The sequence below is a fragment of the Littorina saxatilis genome, linkage group LG17 (genome assembly GCF_037325665.1).
Source record: "Littorina saxatilis isolate snail1 linkage group LG17, US_GU_Lsax_2.0, whole genome shotgun sequence".
NCBI lineage: Eukaryota > Metazoa > Mollusca > Gastropoda > Littorinimorpha > Littorinidae > Littorina > Littorina saxatilis.
Window position 1 is genome coordinate 35,102,392 of NC_090261.1, and position 20,054 is coordinate 35,122,445.

The window sequence follows — 20,054 nt, forward strand, 5'->3', positions numbered from 1 at the left end:
CCATTGAGTATAACTGTTTTATCACCATTGTTTTATTGTTGTTCTTTGGCCATTTACGTTGAATGACTTGTTATACATTGACATTGATAGTTTTATTCTTCTTCTTCTTCGTCGTTCGCTAGATAGTTTTATTATAAGAACCTTTTTTTTTTTTTTTTAATTCCTATTAACTCGATGTTCTTTAACTATGTTTGTAAATTGTTAGAGGATCTTTTAGTAGAAGTGTTTAACTGTCGAAGCTGCTTTTACCTAAGAGACCGACTGTATATTGTGCTGTTGTACTTGTCAGACTCGATTGTACCAAGTCCTTCACATGTTGTAATGCGCTTAGAGCCAAATATTTTTGTTTTTTGTAAGGGATAGGCGCAATATAAATACACTTTATTATTATTATTATTATAACACTGTATACTTTGTTGTACACCACAATCATTCATTTACAATTATAACTAGAACTCCTTTGCGTTCCAGGACAGAACGTGAGGGGGGAGGGGGGATTCCTGGGTTCGAGAATCCCTCCTCAGCCTCCCCCTCTACCTACCCTAAGGAGAAACCCAAAATACCGGTTCTTTCTAATGCTAAATTTCAACAGCTTCTGGGGTGGCCTGAGCAGTCTCTGTACCTATACCTAATTGAGGAAGCCCCCTCCCCGCATAAGTCTAGCCCTGTGTTAATCGTTTCAAACAATGTTTTGGTGTTTCAAGTTTAAAATAATATGAGTCGAAGAAACTCTAGCCTGTCTAGCTTGAAGACGCACACTGCGGCCTTTAATTTTATCATCCGTCCCGCCCCTGCCCCCTCCCTCCCTCTTTCCACCGCCACCTAAAGCACCCCTCTTCCTCTTTTTCCCGAATAAAACCTTGAAACCTTTCGGCATGTTTGGCTGCTCCGCTCTACAGTAGAGAGCCAACTTTGTCGTTCTATTCAGACGTCTGGATCACACGGGATAAGTTTCGTCTCAGTGTCTATACCACTTTTAATGGAAAGTCTTTGAGAACGATCTTGTGCCAGAGGATCTATTCGTCTTGCGATTTGGTGCAAAAACACAATGAGACGTCTGAGCTTTGGTGCACAGACAGACTGACTCTTCCCATCCGATTGAATTGGGAGGTGGGTCGTCTGCTTCCTGGTGACGTCACTAATGTAATGTTACTGGAGTCGCCACCTGGGGAGCCCTTTCCAATTACAAGGTCGCCAGGGGGCGCAATTCGTCTTTACTCGAAGATATACAGTGGAACCCCCATTTTAAGACCTCCAATCATCTGAGAAAATCAGGTCTTAAAAAGGAGGGAGTCTTAAAATGGGGGTCATTTTACAGAGGTTAAGAACAGAAAGTCTGAGAAAACAAGGTCTTAAAAAGGAGGGGGTCTTAAATTGGGGGGTCTTAAAAGGGGGGTTCCACTGTACCTCACATAAGACAAGGGGTTTGGGCGATAATGGAAGGATGCAGAGTCTAATTAAATGTGTTTTCACACACACACACATTCACACACAAACACACACGCACACACACACAATCATTTACTTTGTCGCGAAAACTATCAGGTAGTCTCAGGGTATAGGCAAGTTTCTGGTATTGTTTAATCAAGTTGAAGTACATAGTGCTTCTTCACACCAAGGCACGACTGTCTGGCTTTCTTGTGAATGCAACAAGAATAAACTCTAAAGTTTCTGAGTTAAAAAAAGACAGCACAGCAAGAGTTAATTTTAAGTTTTATTACAAGAATAAAAGAAACGGAATCATCACAAACTTTAAAAAAACTATCTGCAAAGCTCCTTTCACCATAAAATCCATTCTTTTTTTTTCTCAGTTCAAAATTCAGGCACATGGTAGTTTGTAAAGAACATTACAACTGTCTCACACATGTGCAGGCAAATAAATGCCTATGATTCATATTGCATTATCTGTTAGAATTAATGACTCTCTTTACTATACACCCCTCCTTCTGATCATGTGTTTGGCCCATTCCCATCCTTTACACCAATCTCCAAACCCAACTAGTTCTACTTTAATATCACTCAGAATTTGATTTGAGGAATGTAATTTCTGAAGACTTGTCCATGTCACAGCAGCAGTACACCAACACTGACCATAAACACATTTTGACCAAATTAAGTACAAAAAAATATTCATTACACAGGCAATAAAAGAAAACAATAAACAAATAATGTCAGCTTAAAACCTACCACCAGTTCATCCATCAATCATTCAGTCATACAACAGCGCCCTGTGAAATAGTGTACAAATGTAAAATCTGGGTGCATTGACCACAAATGACTCAAAATATATACATTTACATCATCAAGTTCAGGTAAATTCAACTCCGTGTTCCATTTAAAAACACAGAAGTCAGAAGGAATTAATATTGTATTTAAGGCAAAGAAAAGTAAGCCAGAGGGAAACAAAGAGACGTCTGACGAAATAGAAATATACAAGTAAACAATCCAAAATATCTTCTCTCATCTAAAAACCTTCTACAGAAGTTCTTCAAAATGAAAAATCCCTTAGACCACGATTAATACCAACATTCCATTGTTCATTGAACATAACTCTCCTTTCTACCCTGTGTGACATTGCCACTTCTCATCCAGCATTAATCTTTTTTCCATTTTATTGTTGTTTTACAATCCATTTTCCTTTATGGAGAACTGCGTGTACCGATCTTTCTTTTGGTGAAATTGAAACTTGTCACTGTCAGGCACGCGCCACTCTCTGTTGGGGTAAGGGCCATGCTTGTCTTTCTTGATCCAGAAGCTGTCCATGATCTTGCCACCCTGCAACAGCCAAGTAAAATCTTGAAACAAAATGTATACAGATGCACTAAATGGTATGACTGGTGATTGTTCTAGACGATGTTTGGAAATAACTCTGTTAGGTTTAAATGGGTTCTGAAAGAGTGGATACACTTGCTTTTATTGAGTCAAACTTTCTCACAAGACATTATAGGCTAATCAGTAGCGAGGGGTGTGACTGAAACATGTGGACAAGGAGCACGTGTGGAAAGCTTGTCTCACTAAAAGCAAGAGTATTAACTCTTTTACAACCCATACAAACCGAACAGAATTATTTCCGGATTTTGTATATTCTGAGCGAAGTTATTGTTTTCAGACTACCCAGAAAATGTGCAAGCAGTAATTTCTTTCACTACAAAACATCAGCCTTTCATCAAAATTCTCAGAATTGGAATATATCCAAAATGGTCAAAGTTTCCCATAAGAAGAGATGACTGACGCCTCAAGTAGTCTGTGAGATCAGAAAAAAAGTTCAACAAAATCACAAACGCCAGAAACTTACCTTGTCATCTGAGACCTGTTCCATGTAAAGATGTGATGCATTGTGGACAGTCATTCGTGTGTAGCCATAATCATCAGAGCGGAAAGCTGACCAAGGGGCAGTGTTGTTGATGAACTTATCATGGTCCTCTTGACAGCCCTGGGCAAGGGAAGAAACCCAGTAAAAACCATTTACAAAACAATACATAAACAAATGATGTTACTCTCCCTTATAAAAACATCAAATCATCAACAAAACATTGTTCAACCATCGAGACTGCAGCAAATAAAATTACATTCACAGCAAACTAAACAGCAAGTAAAAACAGACAAAAGATTGATAATAATGCACATGGATTACAAAAGACTAACAATAATGCACATGAAGGATAAAAGACTGATAATAATGCACATGAATGATAAACGACTGATAATAATGCACATGAATGATAAAAGACTGATAATAATGCACATGAATGATAAACGACTGATAATAATGCACATGAATGATAAACGACTGATAATAATGCACATGAATGATAAACGACTGATAATAATGCACATGAATGATAAACGACTGATAATAATGCACATGGATTACAAAAGACTAATAATGATGCACATGAAGGATAAAAGACTGATAATAATGCACATAAATGATAAGCGACTGTTCCATTCTTCCCTGCTGTCAAGAGCCTTGGCGTCTTTCTCGACTCCACTCTCTCCATGCAGACACACATCTCCTTCATCATCAAGACCTGCTTTTTCCACCTACGACGCATCGCCTCCATCCGTCGCTACCTCACCCACGACGCCTGTGTCAAGCTGGTTGTCTCCCTCATCTTCAGTCGTCTGGACTACTGCAACTCCCTTCTGGCTGGCCTCATCCATTCATGGCCTACGAGTCCAGAACGCTGCTGCCAGGCTGACGTTGAGGAAGACGAAGCGAGACCACATCACCCCCCTACTTCGCTCCTTGCACTGGCTCCCTGTCAACACCCGAATCTCCTACAAACTGTCCACTCTGGTCTACAAGTGTCTCAACGACTCTGCTCCCGAGTACCTTCAATCCTCCCTGGACCTGTACACCCAGCCCTCCGACCGTCCCTTTCGTTCTGCTGCTGACCCACTCCGCCTTCACATCCCTCGCTCGAAACTCGCATCTGCTGGTCAGCGTGCATTTCCCTCCGCGGGCCCCTCCGTCTGGAACTCCCTGCCGCTTGAGCTTCGCCAGAGCACCTCTCTTGACAAGTTCAAGAGTAGGTTGAAGACTCAGTTCTTCCCGTAGCTGGCTGCGACTTTCATGTTCGACGTGATGTGTTGTGCCCCAAAAGACATTCTTATGCTGTGCTCTGTGAGAGGTGTTTTCTTTGTGTTTAATATTATTTTGTTTGGACCTAGCTATTGATGTGTACATTGTTGTTAAACAGTTGTTTGTTGTATGTTTATCAGGGTTTGCTAGTGTGTGATAGGGTTCGTGTCCGTCTGTAGATGTTAGTTTCTGTGTTAGTCCTGTGTTGACAACTCTTCAACAAGCGCTTAGAACTGTACCCACGGAATACGCGCTATATAAGCTTCATATTGATTGATTGATTGATAATAATGCACATGGGTTACAAAAGACTAATAATGATGCACATGAACAATCAAAGACTGATAATAATGCACATGGATGACAAAAGACCAATAATAATGCACATGAATGATAAAAGACTGATAATAATGCACATGAATGATAAACGACTGATAATAATACATTCACTCACAGCAGATCCAGTGATGATATGCACAGGGGCTCCAGGATTGGTGTAAGGCTCAGCAGCACTTCCATTGTACACCTGTGAAATGATTTAGAAAAGCTAAAGGAAAATGTTTTTACTCCACATTCACTATGAAGCACAAAAAATAAAACAGTCTCCTTATTTCAAACATCAATGTGTAACTCAAATAAAGCAAAACTGAGTTATATTGCGCTTCTTTTGCTAATGCTTACTTGGAATGGAACAAGTTCTCTAAATGAGTAAATTCTTGTTTGAGGTCCAACCAGAACATACTTAGTAATTTCCAACCTAACCTCTTCACACACAATCCCTGAATGAGGTCCCTCACTGAGCCTGAAGTCGACTTCGCGAATACTTTTTACTGAAAACTCAGTGCTGAAGCTTTGTACACTGAGCCTGAAGTCGACTTCGCGAATACTTTTGACTGAAAACTCAGTGCTGAAGCTTTGTACACTGAGCCTGAAGTCGACTTCGTGAATACTTTTGACTGAAAACTCAGTGCTGAAGCTTTGTACACTGAGCCTGAAGTCGACTTCGCGAATACTTTTTACTGAAAACTCAGTGCTGAAGCTTTGTACACTGAGCATGAAGTCGACTTCGCGAATACTTTTGACTGAAAACTCAGTGCTGAAGCTTTGTACACTGAGCCTGAAGTCGACTTCACCCAGTCAGGGACAGGCTTGAGACACAGCACACACGGTTGCATGTGTGTGTGAAATCTTTCTCTCCTAACCTTTCTGTCGTAGACAGGCCACAGCCGCTCGTAGGAGTGTTCATGAGCCCACAATGTCAGGTCCACACCATACTGGTAGAACAGCTTCTCTAGTCCCAGGGAGTGAAGGAAGGGGACGCCAGTTCGAATCTGAAAACAAAGATGGATTTTTTTTTAAAAACAGGCAGGTTGAAGTACAACAATAGCTGGAAAGACAGCTGACAGATGCGATGAAAAGATATCATAGTACACTGGAAAAAGGACATAAAACAAGGTGGAGGAGGAAAAAGAAAGAGGTATAGGAAGAAGAGGATAGGGGGGGGGGGGGGGGGGGCAGAAGAAGGAGTGGAAGGGGAGACAGAAGAAGATAGAAGAAAGAACACAAAAAAGGGGGAAAAAGAAGAAAAGGAAAGAGGAGGTGGAGGAGGATGAAAAGAGGCAGAAGGAGAAAAAGAGGAAGAAGAAAAAGGCGCAATAAAACAAGAAACCAAGGTAGAAAGGGCTCAGGAAGAACAGCCAATAAACTGAAGTGACTTACAATGCTTTCTTTTTTGGTACAGTCATCTTTGTTTTCGTTGGAGCAGTACATGGGGCGATGTGCCATAGTGATGATCCAGGGGCGCTTTGCACGATTCTCAGGCTTGTTGGCTTCCTGAAAATGTAAGCTACAACGTGACAGGTGTCCCCTGTCTGTTTTTCATGTGCAACTAAAAAGTAGAATCAAATTTGTGTTACGAGGAATCTACAACAGTTTCTTGCTCAAGGCAAGTTTTCCACATGTAGTTTGATTTACAGTTTGCATTCTGAAAGATTCTTCTGCTTCAACAGCCACAAGGGAATAAATTATTAAAGAAATACACAGAGATAATTAGTTAAGTGAGTCACCTTACTCTTTTGGAAAAACAACATAACGCTTCAACTTACATACTGACATAAAATAAGGAACAAGAGACACACATAATTATGTGAAAAATATTCTGAACACCAGCTGAGAGCAGCTAATTGATAAAATTTTTTCTTCAGTCATCTCGACACAATAATATCACTGTAGCATCAAAACACTTATAAGGTCAACGTTGAATCCTTGACAATACTCACTGCAAGATCCCTCTCCAGCCATCGGTATTGTTCAATGGGCTGAACAATTCCATAGTAGATGAAAAAGTAATACTCTGATGAGAAGGAAATGATATGAGCTGGGCCGATGTTGAAGCTGAAATATGAGAACAGACAATTCCGCATTATGCTTACGTGAAAACACTTGCATAAATTAAGCCTCAGCTTTTTGCTAAAATACAGTACAGTATGTTCTTGCAAACCAACAACAGATATACATAAAAAAAAAATTGTTTTAACAAAAAACAGTTCTTCATCTCACTCAACTCATCAGGATACAGTACATATTACAAAGCCATCTTTGTCATTTCTCTTTTGAGATAATAAAGTACATGTATTATTGTATTGCATTGTTTCTGAGGAAGGGATGAGGCAGGTAAGGCTTTTTTAAAGGTTCCTCAAAAGCATCTTTCAGCACTTGATTTGAAAGTAATAGGTCTCATTAAAAAAAAGACAAAATCATCAGCTCAAAATGTATCTTTGATTCAAATGAAGTCCTTTTACTGAAAAAGCCTACCAACTGCAGCACGCATTCGAATTGTAATGGAACACCCATCTTAAAACCCTAGTTTTTCCAATTTTCTGTTAATAACGTCTGTAAATTTATCCCCGTTTTAAGACTCACTCCCTTTTTACACCTGATTTTCTCAGATTTCTTTGAGGTCTTTCAAAAGGGGGGTTCCATTGCACAGACATGATGTTTGTTCGTTCCTTCATGGGCTGAAACTCCCACGGCTTTTACGTGTATGACCGTTTTTACCCCGCCATTTAGGCAGCCATACGCCGCTTTTGGAGGAAGCATGCTGGGTATTTTCGTGTTTTTATAACCCACCGAACTCTGACATGGATTACAGGATCTGTTTCGTGCGCACTTGGTCTTGTGCTTGCGTGTACACACGGGGGTGTTCGGACACCGAGGAGAGTCTGCACACAAAGTTGACTCTGAGAAATAAATCTCTCGCCGAACGTGGGGACGAACTCACGTCGACAGCGGCCAACTGGATACAAATCCAGCGAGCTACCGACTGAGCTACATCCCCGCCCACACACATGATGTGCGCTGTGTCTAAATGTCAAATAACCTAATGCCTTCTAACCTGTAGAACATTCTGTCACTCAGCTCATCTCCAGGCATGACAAAGCGGTGCTTGTAGTTGGAGAAGTTGCTGAAAAACAATAAAAAAACAAGTCGGTAAGGCGAAATTACTACATTTAGTCAAGCTGTCGAACTCACGGAATGAAACTGAACCCACTGCATGTTTTCACCAAGAAAATAATACTGCTTCGCTAATCCCTGCAAGAAGGAAATCGCTGACTATTCACATGCAAAACTATGAGAAATTGACAAGTCGGAATACAGCAGTCCCTCTCATGAACGGACACCCTTGGGCCATAGCAAAACTGTCCGTACATTGCAGGTGTCCGGTCACGGGAGGGGTGACCACACCACCCCCTCCCCCATACACGACACACAAACAACAGGATTGAGTCTATGCTAATCACTTCTTGTGGCTACTAAACAATAAACTCCTAATACTTCTTTAAACGTTCTGTAAAAATGATTTGTATGAAAAGTGTTGAAAAGAAGAGATAAAATAAATCCTCAAGGCACACTCACCATGCACTGACATAAGAAAGCAGCCACACAAACACAGCACAGAGGAGCGTGTGCAGATGCTTTGCAAGAATAAGCTTGAAACCCAGTTTGAATAAATAGCAGCAGATAGAGCTGCATGTCATAATCATGTAATTTATTTTCATCTTGTCTGGCTTTATTGACTGCATGCCGATCATGTGGCATGGCAGTGACTTTTCACTCTTCAGTCGGAAATACACTGTACATAACACAGCTCCCACTCTCCCTCACTAATGCCTTGGACCCCATATTAGGTCCAAACTAATGCCTACCCCAAGCCGTGACAACTGATGCTTGGAAATTGTGTGGAAGAGTACACCTCTCTATTTCTCTCCAATGCTCTTCCTGCTGACATGCAGTGACACCGGACACCCCACAGAGTTTAGCCAGCTACCCCTCCACCCCCCCCCCCCACCCTCTCTCTCTCACTCCCTCCAGCCATGTACTGTTGGGCTGTGGCCAGAGAGGTCAGCTCCAACTGTTCACTCAGAGGACAACTGAAGGGTTCACAGATTAGGCAACCGACTCACTGGTCAAGGCTGAGGGGAAACAAGAGTATCTTGTCAATGAAAGAGGTTACACACAGACACACGATGCTGAGAACTGTGGCCGGTTTTTCACTCTCTTTCGCTCAGGACCTTCATTGACTGTGGTTTCTGTTGTTTACGTCCAACAGACAAGAATAAAGAGCACAGTGCAGTTTCATGTTGGCATCTTCGCATGTACTCCACTCCTGACCAAAACTACCCCCCCTCCTGATGGGTACAGGTGCACTCAAGTTACCAGTGACTGTCGTCACGCCATTGCGGCTGTGATCTTTGCACCAAGAGCCGGACTGCTCTGTTATCGATTTTGTTGTGGTGAAAATTTGACGATGGTCTGTCCGTACATTGGAGGTATGACCTGCTGTTGGGACCGAAAATGAGTGTCCGTGTCCACGTTTTGCAGTTGTCCGTTTAAGGGGGGGCAAATATAGAAGGAAAACACTCTGTGCCGAGCAAATGTGTCCGTACATGTCAGGTGTCCGCTCACGCCGCCCCCGTACATTGCAGGGACTGCTGTAGTGCGGTAGTGTATTGCCCAGGAACTCTCATGTAAAGTGTCATGAAGATCGGTCTAGTAGAATCTCTGATTCGCTCTATACAGACACACACACACATACACCACGACCCTCGTCTTGATTCCCTGTCGATGTTAAAACATTTAGTCATAACTTCACTAAATGTAAAAAGAAGTTTTAGGACAGAAATGACACAAAGAGACAAAAGAAAAGACACTTGCAGTGACATTTTACTCTTGTGTAAAGCTTTCCCCCTAGGCCCTTTTCTTACCCGTACCTACCACTAATGAAAAGTAAACAACTGCCTGTGCTCAGACGTATACATTAGTATGACTAACACTGAAGAAAAGAATAAATAAATAAATGAATAATAAATAAATAAATGATTAAACACACACACAAAAGAATAATAAATAAATAAATGATCCAACACACACACAAACAACCAAAGGAATGACTGAATGAATCAATGAATCAATGAATCAATAAGAACATACTCCTCTGCCCTTTTCAAACTCCCTCCCTCACGCTCCCCTCAAGCAAATGCTAAGATGCACACTCACTATTTCATTTCATGGTTTCCAGGGCAAGTCATGTAAGGAACGTGTGCAGCGATGGGCTCGATTTGTCTCATGAACTCATCTCCCACTCTGGCGTTGTCCTGTAACGAATACAAAAAAAGGTCCAAAATGTCTGCTTCGACACCGCTAAGGTCAGAACTCAAACAGGCATTGTAAGGAACCATTGCTTTCACTCATGAATTCAATTGCAGTTTTGAACACAATCAAAAGCCTGTCCTTTGCATACAAATTTAGAACAAAATCAGTTCAATCACAGTCCAAACTTGAACAGGCATGGTAAGGAACAATGTTTTTTCTTTGTGACTTGAGTTATTAGTTTTCTTAACTATCAAAAACTTTTGCGTGGTCAATGGTAACAGCTATTTGCCAGCATATGTTGTTTTCTCTGGGAAGTTATACTTCCGGGCAAAGAAAGGCAAAAATTCTGTACTTACCACATTCATATCATAGGCAAAGTCACCTGGAAAAAAAAAGAACATAGGTTAATACTTTCCCCCAACAGTCTGCACGGAAAGGCAAAATAAGTATGACAGCACATGGATCCTCACTGTCATTCACACTAGCACGACAGACAAATATAATATAACAAAGTGACAACAGAACGTGGCCTTTCTTGGGAGAGGTCCTCTCACAGAAGGGACCTCACATTGAAGGCACCACAAGAGCATGTACACGTACACACATTCCACATTGCACATCAACTCCATCCTGACCTCAGGTCAAAATGAGTTCGGCTCATTCTCTCCCTGACAGGATGCCTTGAGTTTCCTTGTCTGGCAAGGAAACCGATTTTTTTTACATATTTAGAGCTTTTTGTAATGTGTTATGGATATAAGCAGATTCGCGATCGTCGATAATGATTTTTCATGGTGTTGTGTAATTTTTAAATTACAAAGGAATTGATTTGTAAGACAATTTCAAGGGAGCTATTTTTTCGCGGCTGTATTTACTGTGGAAACAACTCTAAATATGGCAAAAGTGTCACGTGATAATTAACCGTTTGGTTTCGGCGTTCGCTGAAGCAGACGATTTTTTCTGTAGAGATGCAACCATATATTACGGTCTCCTTTCGTCAGCAGTCCCAAAATTTTGACTTATTTTGACCTTAGAACGATGTCTTTATCATAACTGTGAAGAACAGAACGGAGATCACTGTCGAAGTCGGCCAATCTGCAATTATTTTCGTCTCGCGAACACGGGTCGCAAACAACATATGGGAGATAACTTGTTTTGATAGATTCGCGCAGGAGTTTCGCGTCCGGTCAGAGAGATATACTGGCAATAGCCGTTGAGCGATGTAATCAGAATGCATCAACTCACCAACATGCAGGATGGCATCATATTTGTCCTGTTCGGTCTCCAGCTGCAGTCGGGGCAGCGACTGAGCGTTGATGTTACCCAGGTCTCCGTACATAGCGAAGCGAGGAGACCAGTTGGTGCCACTCTTCATCGCAGAAAAAGAAAACATTTCACTCCATCCCTCAGTGCTGCCACATGTGTACTCTGAAACACAGGATTCATTCTTAGAAATTAGGACTACTCTGGAACTATCCCCAAGGAAGTGACATCACAGTTTGGTGGTGAACATGGAACTGCCAGATCATTTCTTCTTTGTTGTTGTCAACGCACTCACAGACACACATCGTCGCTGTAATTCACAAACCTCGTATCTCAATTTTGGAGGTTTCGGAACTAAAACAATAGTAAGCTCCCTTATTATGTTGCCCTTGTGATGATAAAAGCTTGTAGCTCCAACTGCTTTCTAAAGTGAAGAAAAGTTCTTGAGAAGAAAACTCGTATCTTCATTTCTTTCAAGTGAGCAGCAAAAAAACACGCTCAAGTTAAACTTACGAGGGTTTCGTGCCACACTTTGACGGAAACTAAGTCATAATATGAAAGATACGGGGTTCCTGCTGTTGTATTTTTAGCTTGCATAAAAAAAAAGTGTATATACCACTTCTGGATGACTCCTTCATATAAAACCCTCCAATGTCTCAATATTTTCTCGATTGAATGGAATATCATTAATAACTGACATTAACACACACTAAGAATGGTATTGCACTGTTTTAAAGAAAATATTAACCCATGAATTGAAGGTATATTTGAAGCGGTGGTTTTTCAAAACATTTTTTTTCCGTTTCAAAACAGCAAAATTGAGATACGAGGTTTGTGAATTACAGCGACGACGTATGCAAACGCATGTGAGCAAACATAAACACACATGCACACACTGCAGAAACACAGTATGCAAGATTTACCACAAAATAAAATCATAAAACCCTAATTTTGCTTCTTGATTTTTGTAATCACTTTTTTTTTTAAAACACTTTATCAAGTGTTGGATCAACTTTCTCTCTTTCCCACTTGAAGGTAAAGATTTAACCAAAAGTTTATCCCTGACAACACCCCAGGGCTTGGTGACATTCTTGAGAAAAAAAACAAAGAAAACAAGAAGAGCAAACGCTCGATCGAGTCACTTTCGCAGTTCTGAATATTATATGAGGCATCAGATGGACAGGAAGAAATTGCTATTCACAACACAATGAGTCACGTTCACATAAAATTTGAGCCCGGTCACTTTTATAGTTTCCGAGAAAAGCCCAACGTTAAGTTGTGTGTTGCCGAACAGAAAAGGCTAGTTATCTCCCTTGTTTTTCTGATAACGTTCGTAAAAGGCTACAGATGTAAATACTTTGATGTAAAGAATAATCCTACAAAGTTTCAATCACATCCGATGAACTTTGTCAAAGATATAAAATGTCTAATTTTTCCTTTGACGCTGACCTGTGACCTTGAAAAAGGTCAAAGGTCAATGAAACCATCGTTAAAGTGTAGAGGTCATTGGAGGTCACGACTAAACAAAATATGAGCCCGATCGCTTTGATAGTTTCCGAGAAAAGTCCAACGTTAAGGTGGTGTCTACGGCCGGCCGTCCGACGGCCGGCCGGACGGCCGGCCGGACGGCCGGCCGGCCGGACAGACTAACACTGACCGATTACATAGAGTCACTTTTTCTCAAGTGACTCAAAAAACACTTACGATATTTCTGTCCAGGTGTTAACCCTGTGAGCTTGACCCTGTGAATGTACTGCACGCGCCTCAATTCACCGCCATCGGTGAATTTGCGACTGACACCTTCGGTGATCATGACTTTGGATGACCCCATAGCGAAGTAGCGAACCATGGAGGTCGTGGTGTCATTGGCAGTGCTCCAGACCACAAACATTTGTGACGGGTCATCTGGGTCTGAAAAACATCAACAGAGATAAAGAATAAACAAGTCGCGAAAGGCGAAAATACAACATTTAGTCAAGCTCAGTCGAACTCACAGAATGAAACTGTACGCACTGCATTTTCGTGACAAAGGCACTGAAATTGACAATCCAGAAAAGCGCGGTAGCGCTGAGGAGGATAGGACGCTTTTCTATATCTCTATTCTTTTTAACTTTCTGAACGTGTTTTTAATCCAAACATATCATATCTATATGTTTTTGGAATCAGGAACGGACAAGGAATAAGATGAAATTGTTTTTAAATCGATTTCGGAAATTTAATTTTAATCATAATTGTTATATTTTTAATTTTCAGAGCTTGTTTTTAATCCGAATATAACATATTTATAAGTTTTTGGAATCAGAAAATTATGAAGAATAAGAGAAACGTAATTTTGGATCGTTTTATAAAAAAATATTTTTAATTACAATTTTCAGATTTTTAATGACCAAAGTCATTAATTAATTTTTAAGCCTCCAAGCTGAAATTCAATACCAAAGTCCGGCCTTCGTCGAAGATTGCTTGGCCAAAATTTCAATCAATCTTATTGAAAAATGAGGGTGTGACAGTGCCGCCTCAACTTTTACAAAATGCCGGATATGACGTCATCAAAGACATTTATCGAAAAAATTAAAAAAACGTCTGGGGATATCATACCCAGGAACTCTCATGAAAAATTTTATAAAGATCGGTCCAGTAGTAGACAGACAGACAGACAGACACACACACACACACACACACACATACACCACGACCCTAGTCTCGATTCCCCCTCTATGTTAAAACATTTAGTCAAAACTTGACTAAATGTAAAAAACAAGAAAGGTAAGTTGTTGGAACGTTGTTATTGACAAAATTATGTTACAGTCACAAATATATCGACCCACCGGTCTTTTAAATGAACAAACAAACAAATATCACACAAAGAATAAAAAAACAAGAAAGGTAAGTAGTTGGAACGTTGTTATTGACAAAATTATGTTACAGTCACAAATATATCGACCCAACGGTCTTTTAAGTGAACAAACAAACAAACATCACACAAAACTTATCTTCATGAAATTCAGTATTCGCCCACTCGCCAGGAAGCCGAGCGAATGGATGATTGTATGACGAAATGAATGACGTAAAAAGGGAATGATGTCAGCGTCGAAAGAATGTTCTATGGGTAAATAGAACATGGCAGCGTGAGAGAGAGAGAGAGAGAGAGAGAGAGAGAGAGAGAGAGAGAGAGAGAGAGAGAGAGAGAGAGAGAGAGAGAGAGAGAGAGAGAGAGAGAGAGAGAGAGAGAGAGAGAGAGAGAGAGAGAGAGAGAGAGAGAGAGAACGCGTGGTTGTATGTGACTTGTGAAGAAAAATAAAGAGAGCTAAGGTTGAATGTAGTATACACCTAATGTGTATACAATTACTGAGGTATGATGTCTAACCCTGGAATAGAAATTATCAGTGATTATATTCAATCCAGACACCAGTAGGGTTTTTGAATTTGCTCATCAACAGAGATGTCATTTTGACACCCGTAACAGACAGGTGTGCTTTATACGCCTGGCCCAAAAACTTTTGCTTCTGTTGACTGAGTGTTCCTGTCCTTGCCTTACTCTTTGTCTCACACAAATACCGACCTATTTTCTTTTTCTTTTTTCTTTCACTACCAGGAATAAATTATCATTAGAATTTGCATTAGCAATAAAGTGTACGGATGTAAACCAAACACAGAAAATTGTATAGTAGAAAACATTAAAAAAAATCTGAGACAATCAGGTTTAAATGAGAGGGAGTCTTAAAGCGGGGGGGGGGGGGGGGGGGGGGGGGGGGGGGGGGTCACTGTAGTACATTGTACATGAATGAGCAGTCAATGAACCCGACTGCAGAACAGCACTGGATAGCCCCCAAAATACAATAAATGATATAAATCTATCAAATACTACCTGTCATTAAATGTCTGTATCTTTTTATCTGTGTCCAACTTTCTTATCAGCATTCACAATGGTACACAAGTGGATGCCATCTGTTTCACTTTCAGCAGGTGCTGGGGTCAGCTATCTAACATACAAATCACTGCAGATGACCTGTGTCACTGTGGTGCCTAAAATAAATACAAGCACTTACCACAACGACTTGTATCAGAGAGAGAGAGAGACAGAGAGAGAGAGAGAGAGAGAGAGACAGAGAGAGAGAGAGAGAGAGAGAGAGAGAGAGAGAGAGAGAGAGAGAGAGAGAGAGAGAGAGAGAGAGAGAGAGAGAGAGAGAGAGAGAGACTAGTTGAGTTTTATGTCCTCAATAATTGGCCTATATTGGGACAGGTAGAGGTAATATTCTATGTGGGAGGACAAAAATTATACAAGACAGACATGTAAACAATGAACAGAGAGAAAGGGATAGAGAGTTCATGCTGTTTCACATGTGCCTCTCTAGCACTCCTAAGTACGGTATCTCTGAACTGTATATATACTGAACTCCAAAAGAAACGCAAGTGGAAATTTCAAGAAATGTAATCTCATTCTTTGGCATTTCATTTTGACGAGATCGAATCGAACGAATTTCACGAAAATTGGTACAAAGCATCTTGGGGCAATGTTCTTTGATTGTCACTAACAAAACAACGTTACCGAAAGAAAGTTCTCACCGCCAGGCTCAGTAATGCGTGTGTCCCCCATTGGCGTTGACAAGGGCCTGACATCTGGCTCTCATGGAGCCCACCAGGCGGTTGACAGTGGCCATGTTGATGGTGGTCCAGATTTGCCTGATGGCCTGCTCCAACTGGGGTGCGGTTGTTGGCCTCGGCTGGAAGGCATTCAGCTCCCTTTGCAAAATGTCCCATAAGTGTTCAATGGGATTCATATCCGGGCTCAGGGAGGGCCAGGGCATCACCCTGATGTTGTTCTGCTGCAGGAAGGCCGTGGTGGCCCTCGCGGTGTGGGGGCGAGCGTTGTCCTGCTGAAAGGTAAGGTTGCCGTGGAGTTGGAAGTACGGCACGACTGTGGGTCCCAAGACCTGGTTGATGTACCCAGGGATCGCGTTTACGCACGATTTTTGCGTATTTGACGCATTTTAAAAGTCGCTGACGCGTTTTTTTCGCCGCGCCGCGTAAGCCATATGCAAAAATATTGTAACTTTTTCTTGTCTTCACGCAGCGCTTTTGCTCTGACTTAATAATCACCCGATCCTGAAACTGACTATAGGGCTCGAGAAGTGACGACACACATGAAATCTGCGCGTCAAAACTAAAGTCCGTTTCTTTTTGCATCGAAGTATCGCAAACGAACGTAACGAGGGTATTACCAGATAATGTCTTGTCGGATAATGAAACAGACATTAGCTGCTCTCCCATCTCGCGCTTCCAAAAGGCGAAAAGTGTGTCTAGTCGTATTAGAGCGGGAAACAAACTCGCAAGGCCCGAAGGTTGGAGACAGCAGGGGTGTTATTCGACAGGCGTGCGCGAAGTTCGACAGGAAAACTCGCCGTATTTAGGTAAGGAGTGTCTTTAAGTCTTTCGTGCGTGTTTTGTTTGTGTCTGTACGTGTTTTCGTAGTACGCAAAAATATTGGTCCGTGACGCGTTTTTTTCGTTTCGTTGCGTATGACTTACGCGTTTTTTAAAAAGCTAGCGCGATCCCTGTGTACCGCTGTGCATTCACGCCGTTTCCGCGCCCAGGGCCGATGCCTTGGAAGACCACGGGGCCCACAAGACGGTTGAGGCCTATCCCACCCCAGATCATGACGCTGGGGCCTCCCCAGGCGTTGTGTGTTGCAGGATGTTGTTGGCGGCGTACCTCTGGTTGCGTCTTCGCCACACCCTGATGCGGCCGTCCGCGTGGCTGATGCAGTAGCGGCTTTCGTCCGTAAAAAGGATGTCCCGCCACTGCCGCTGGTTCCAGTTGAGGTGTTGATGTCCCCACTGCAGTCGCTGCTGCCTGTGCTGTGCAGTAAGCAATGTGCGGCGAGCAGGGCGCCTGCAGTACAGGTGGTTGGCTGACAGCCGGCGTCGTGTCATGGTGCCCGAGATGGGAGCGCCATGGGTTCCAACGGTGTTCCTGGAGGTTTCTGTAGCCGGGAGGAACGGTTGGCGCAGGTGCTGACAGTAGATGACCTGGTCCTGGCGAGCAGTAGTCACACGAGGTCGTCCGCTTCTAGCGCCATCCCGGGTGCTGCCGCTGGCTTGGAATCAGGTCCACAGACGACAGATGGTCGAGGTTGCCACGCCCATGACATTTGCAATGGCAGCTGGGCGATTTCCAGCTTGCAATTGCCCGATTGCTCTCTCCCGGTCAATGGCGCTCAGTCTTGGCATGCTTCTACTGTACAAATGGCTGATTTCAGACAGTGGACGGAGACAGGTTTTTGTTCCTTGTGTGAGCTGAGTACTGTTAACGAAAAAAATCCAGTCTGGCAGCTTTTGTGTGGGCTGCGCGAGCGAAAAACAGTCTCAATCTTCAGCACGCTGCAGAGAGCGCACTCTGGGCGCTGCACACGTGATTTTCACAGGCTACCTGCAGGACACTATGCTAACTCATGCTCGTGCAGAATTTTCCCCTGAAACCCACCTTTAGTGCATGAATTTTAACAAAACCTTAAATAACTCTTAACTTGCGTTTCTTTTGGAGTTCAGTATATATCATGTACTAATAGGGTGCAGATGAACCTATGGAATTAAAGTTACATGTCTTGTTGTTCTTGTTTTGTCCTCTAAGCAGGGTTTGTGCAACTAAAAAGCAACTACATGTACATAAAGTTCTATGTTTGCTAACTGGAAAAAGTAGCAAACAATCTCTGATTGATACTGATATCTATTTACACGGGTAATATTTCTCAAGAAATGTTAAACCGAATTCGATCTCTTCTGTAGATAAAACTTACAATCCCCTCCATCTAAACATACATTGATGGATTTACACTGGACAGGGATTAAGTTAGTGAGAAGACTTATATTTTGTTAGAATCAATGAACAACAGATAGTCTAATTTATATAATTTCATCCTTTTTTGCCAAATTTCATGTACTGTGCCTTATCTGTAGAACTCAATTTTAATTCAGTTACTGGGCTAGTTATCTCATATCTTCAAGCTAAGAAATTTCGCTTAGTGTGTTGACACTCATCCTCACCTATAAAGCCTGTCATTAACTGGGCGAAGTCGACTTCGTGAAGTTTGCTGGCCGCACAGAGCTTTAGCACTGTGATTTTCGATAAAAAGACATCATGAAGTTGGTTTCGGCCTCAATTAAGGACCGCCTTAAATGTCAGTCAGTGGATAACTTTTAATGCTCTGTCACGTGTCAGTGGGTCCAACAACAAGAAGCTAAATTTACAACTATTGTAAATTGTAATTCCTGAAAGAAGCTTCTTTATTTTTTTCTGTTCTTGTCTTTTTATTTATTTACACATCATGCTGTCATTTTTTTAAGAGTCAGCCCATGAGCAATAGCTCGTGATTTTCCTGGCAATGGCTCTTGACATCAGCTATAAACATTTATGAACACAATATCAAGGGGGAAAAATACATACGAGTAAACTTAATCTTTTCACTGTGTTCTGTATCATGTGTAATAGATCTATTAACTAAATACTTTTAACACTTCAACTTAATTTCATTTCCACTGGTTTTTTTTAATGTGTTACACCAAGGGAATAAACTGCAGTCTTGTTGGGATAATAAATAATATAGTTGTACAACTAAGAATATTAAATATTCAGCACACACACAAAAAACAGAATACTAAATATTTGTATATGTAGTAATATATTTGCTGTATGTAGCTTCAGGTAACAACCCATATCAAGACTATAACTGTGTTCATGTGGAGGATTCAGGAAGTTCATTAAGAATGAACACTTCCTGTATGAAATTCAGGCAACTGAACTGTATAAATAAAATGGATCAATCCTTACCTCCATATGCAATGTGGACCTGTTCTGGCTGGTAGAACACAGCTGGGTGCCCCCATGATATTGACAGGGCACACAGAAGAACAAGAAGGCCTGCTCGCTTCATTTCGCTACAAGCACCTATAACAAAAAGGATGTGCTTGCTAATTCATAAACTCCTTTTAAAACAAAGGCGAGTCCACTAGCAGGGGGTTTGAGCAACCTACTGATAAGAAATTACATAAACATGTTCTTGGGTGGTGCATATATACTGATATAGCATTTTACATTAGTACATGTATATGTAGTGACCGCAAATCTATGTAAAGAGGAACAAAAGAAACATGCCAATGTTGAAACTATTTCTACCTCATATCTGTTATCAGCACAATCACAATAACAGATTACTCCATTAAACCAGTTTCCCCAAAATTAGAACTTGGTCAAGCCCATATCACATGATCGAAAGTGCGTAAAACTTGACGTTGAAAGTCGATCTGTACTATGACTCTTTCTAACAAGACTCGTATGTCACTTCCCACCTGGTACTCCCTTTATTAAAAGCGTTAATCGCTTTACAACAAAGGTCGTACTGTAAAATAGACAACTGCGCGAAAAACGAATGATATTCCTATTTTTTGTCTCGATTCATTTCCTTACCCTAACTGTTTGGTAACAAACTTTTGCCTCACAGAGTAGCTTCCCTTCACAATTCGTCAGTAGCTACGATTCGGCCCTACGATTGGCTGGCTGTAAG

The 20,054-nt window shown here is 41.5% G+C and overlaps 1 protein-coding gene across 3 annotated transcripts; it reads right to left on the reverse strand.

Annotated features, from left to right (window-relative positions):
- Positions 1-2,430: 2,430 nt before the first annotated feature.
- Positions 2,431-20,037, reverse strand: LOC138951997 (acid phosphatase type 7-like). 3 transcript variants are annotated; one of them, XM_070323572.1, is made up of 13 exons: positions 19,958-20,037; positions 19,322-19,438; positions 13,202-13,408; positions 11,480-11,662; positions 10,594-10,619; positions 10,142-10,239; positions 7,980-8,048; positions 6,865-6,979; positions 6,305-6,418; positions 5,788-5,916; positions 5,040-5,111; positions 3,296-3,433; positions 2,431-2,775 (listed from the first exon to the last, which is right to left on the reverse strand). In XM_070323572.1, the coding sequence occupies exons 2-13, from the start codon at positions 19,422-19,424 to the stop codon at positions 2,623-2,625; spliced, it is 1,407 nt and encodes a 468-aa protein (XP_070179673.1). In that variant the 5' UTR covers positions 19,425-19,438; positions 19,958-20,037; the 3' UTR covers positions 2,431-2,622. The 3 variants fall into 3 exon arrangements, with proteins under 3 accessions (XP_070179673.1, XP_070179674.1, XP_070179675.1); XM_070323573.1 differs by lacking the exon at positions 19,958-20,037 and adding an exon at positions 19,891-19,913; XM_070323574.1 differs by lacking the exon at positions 19,958-20,037 and adding an exon at positions 19,667-19,789.
- Positions 20,038-20,054: the final 17 nt, after the last annotated feature.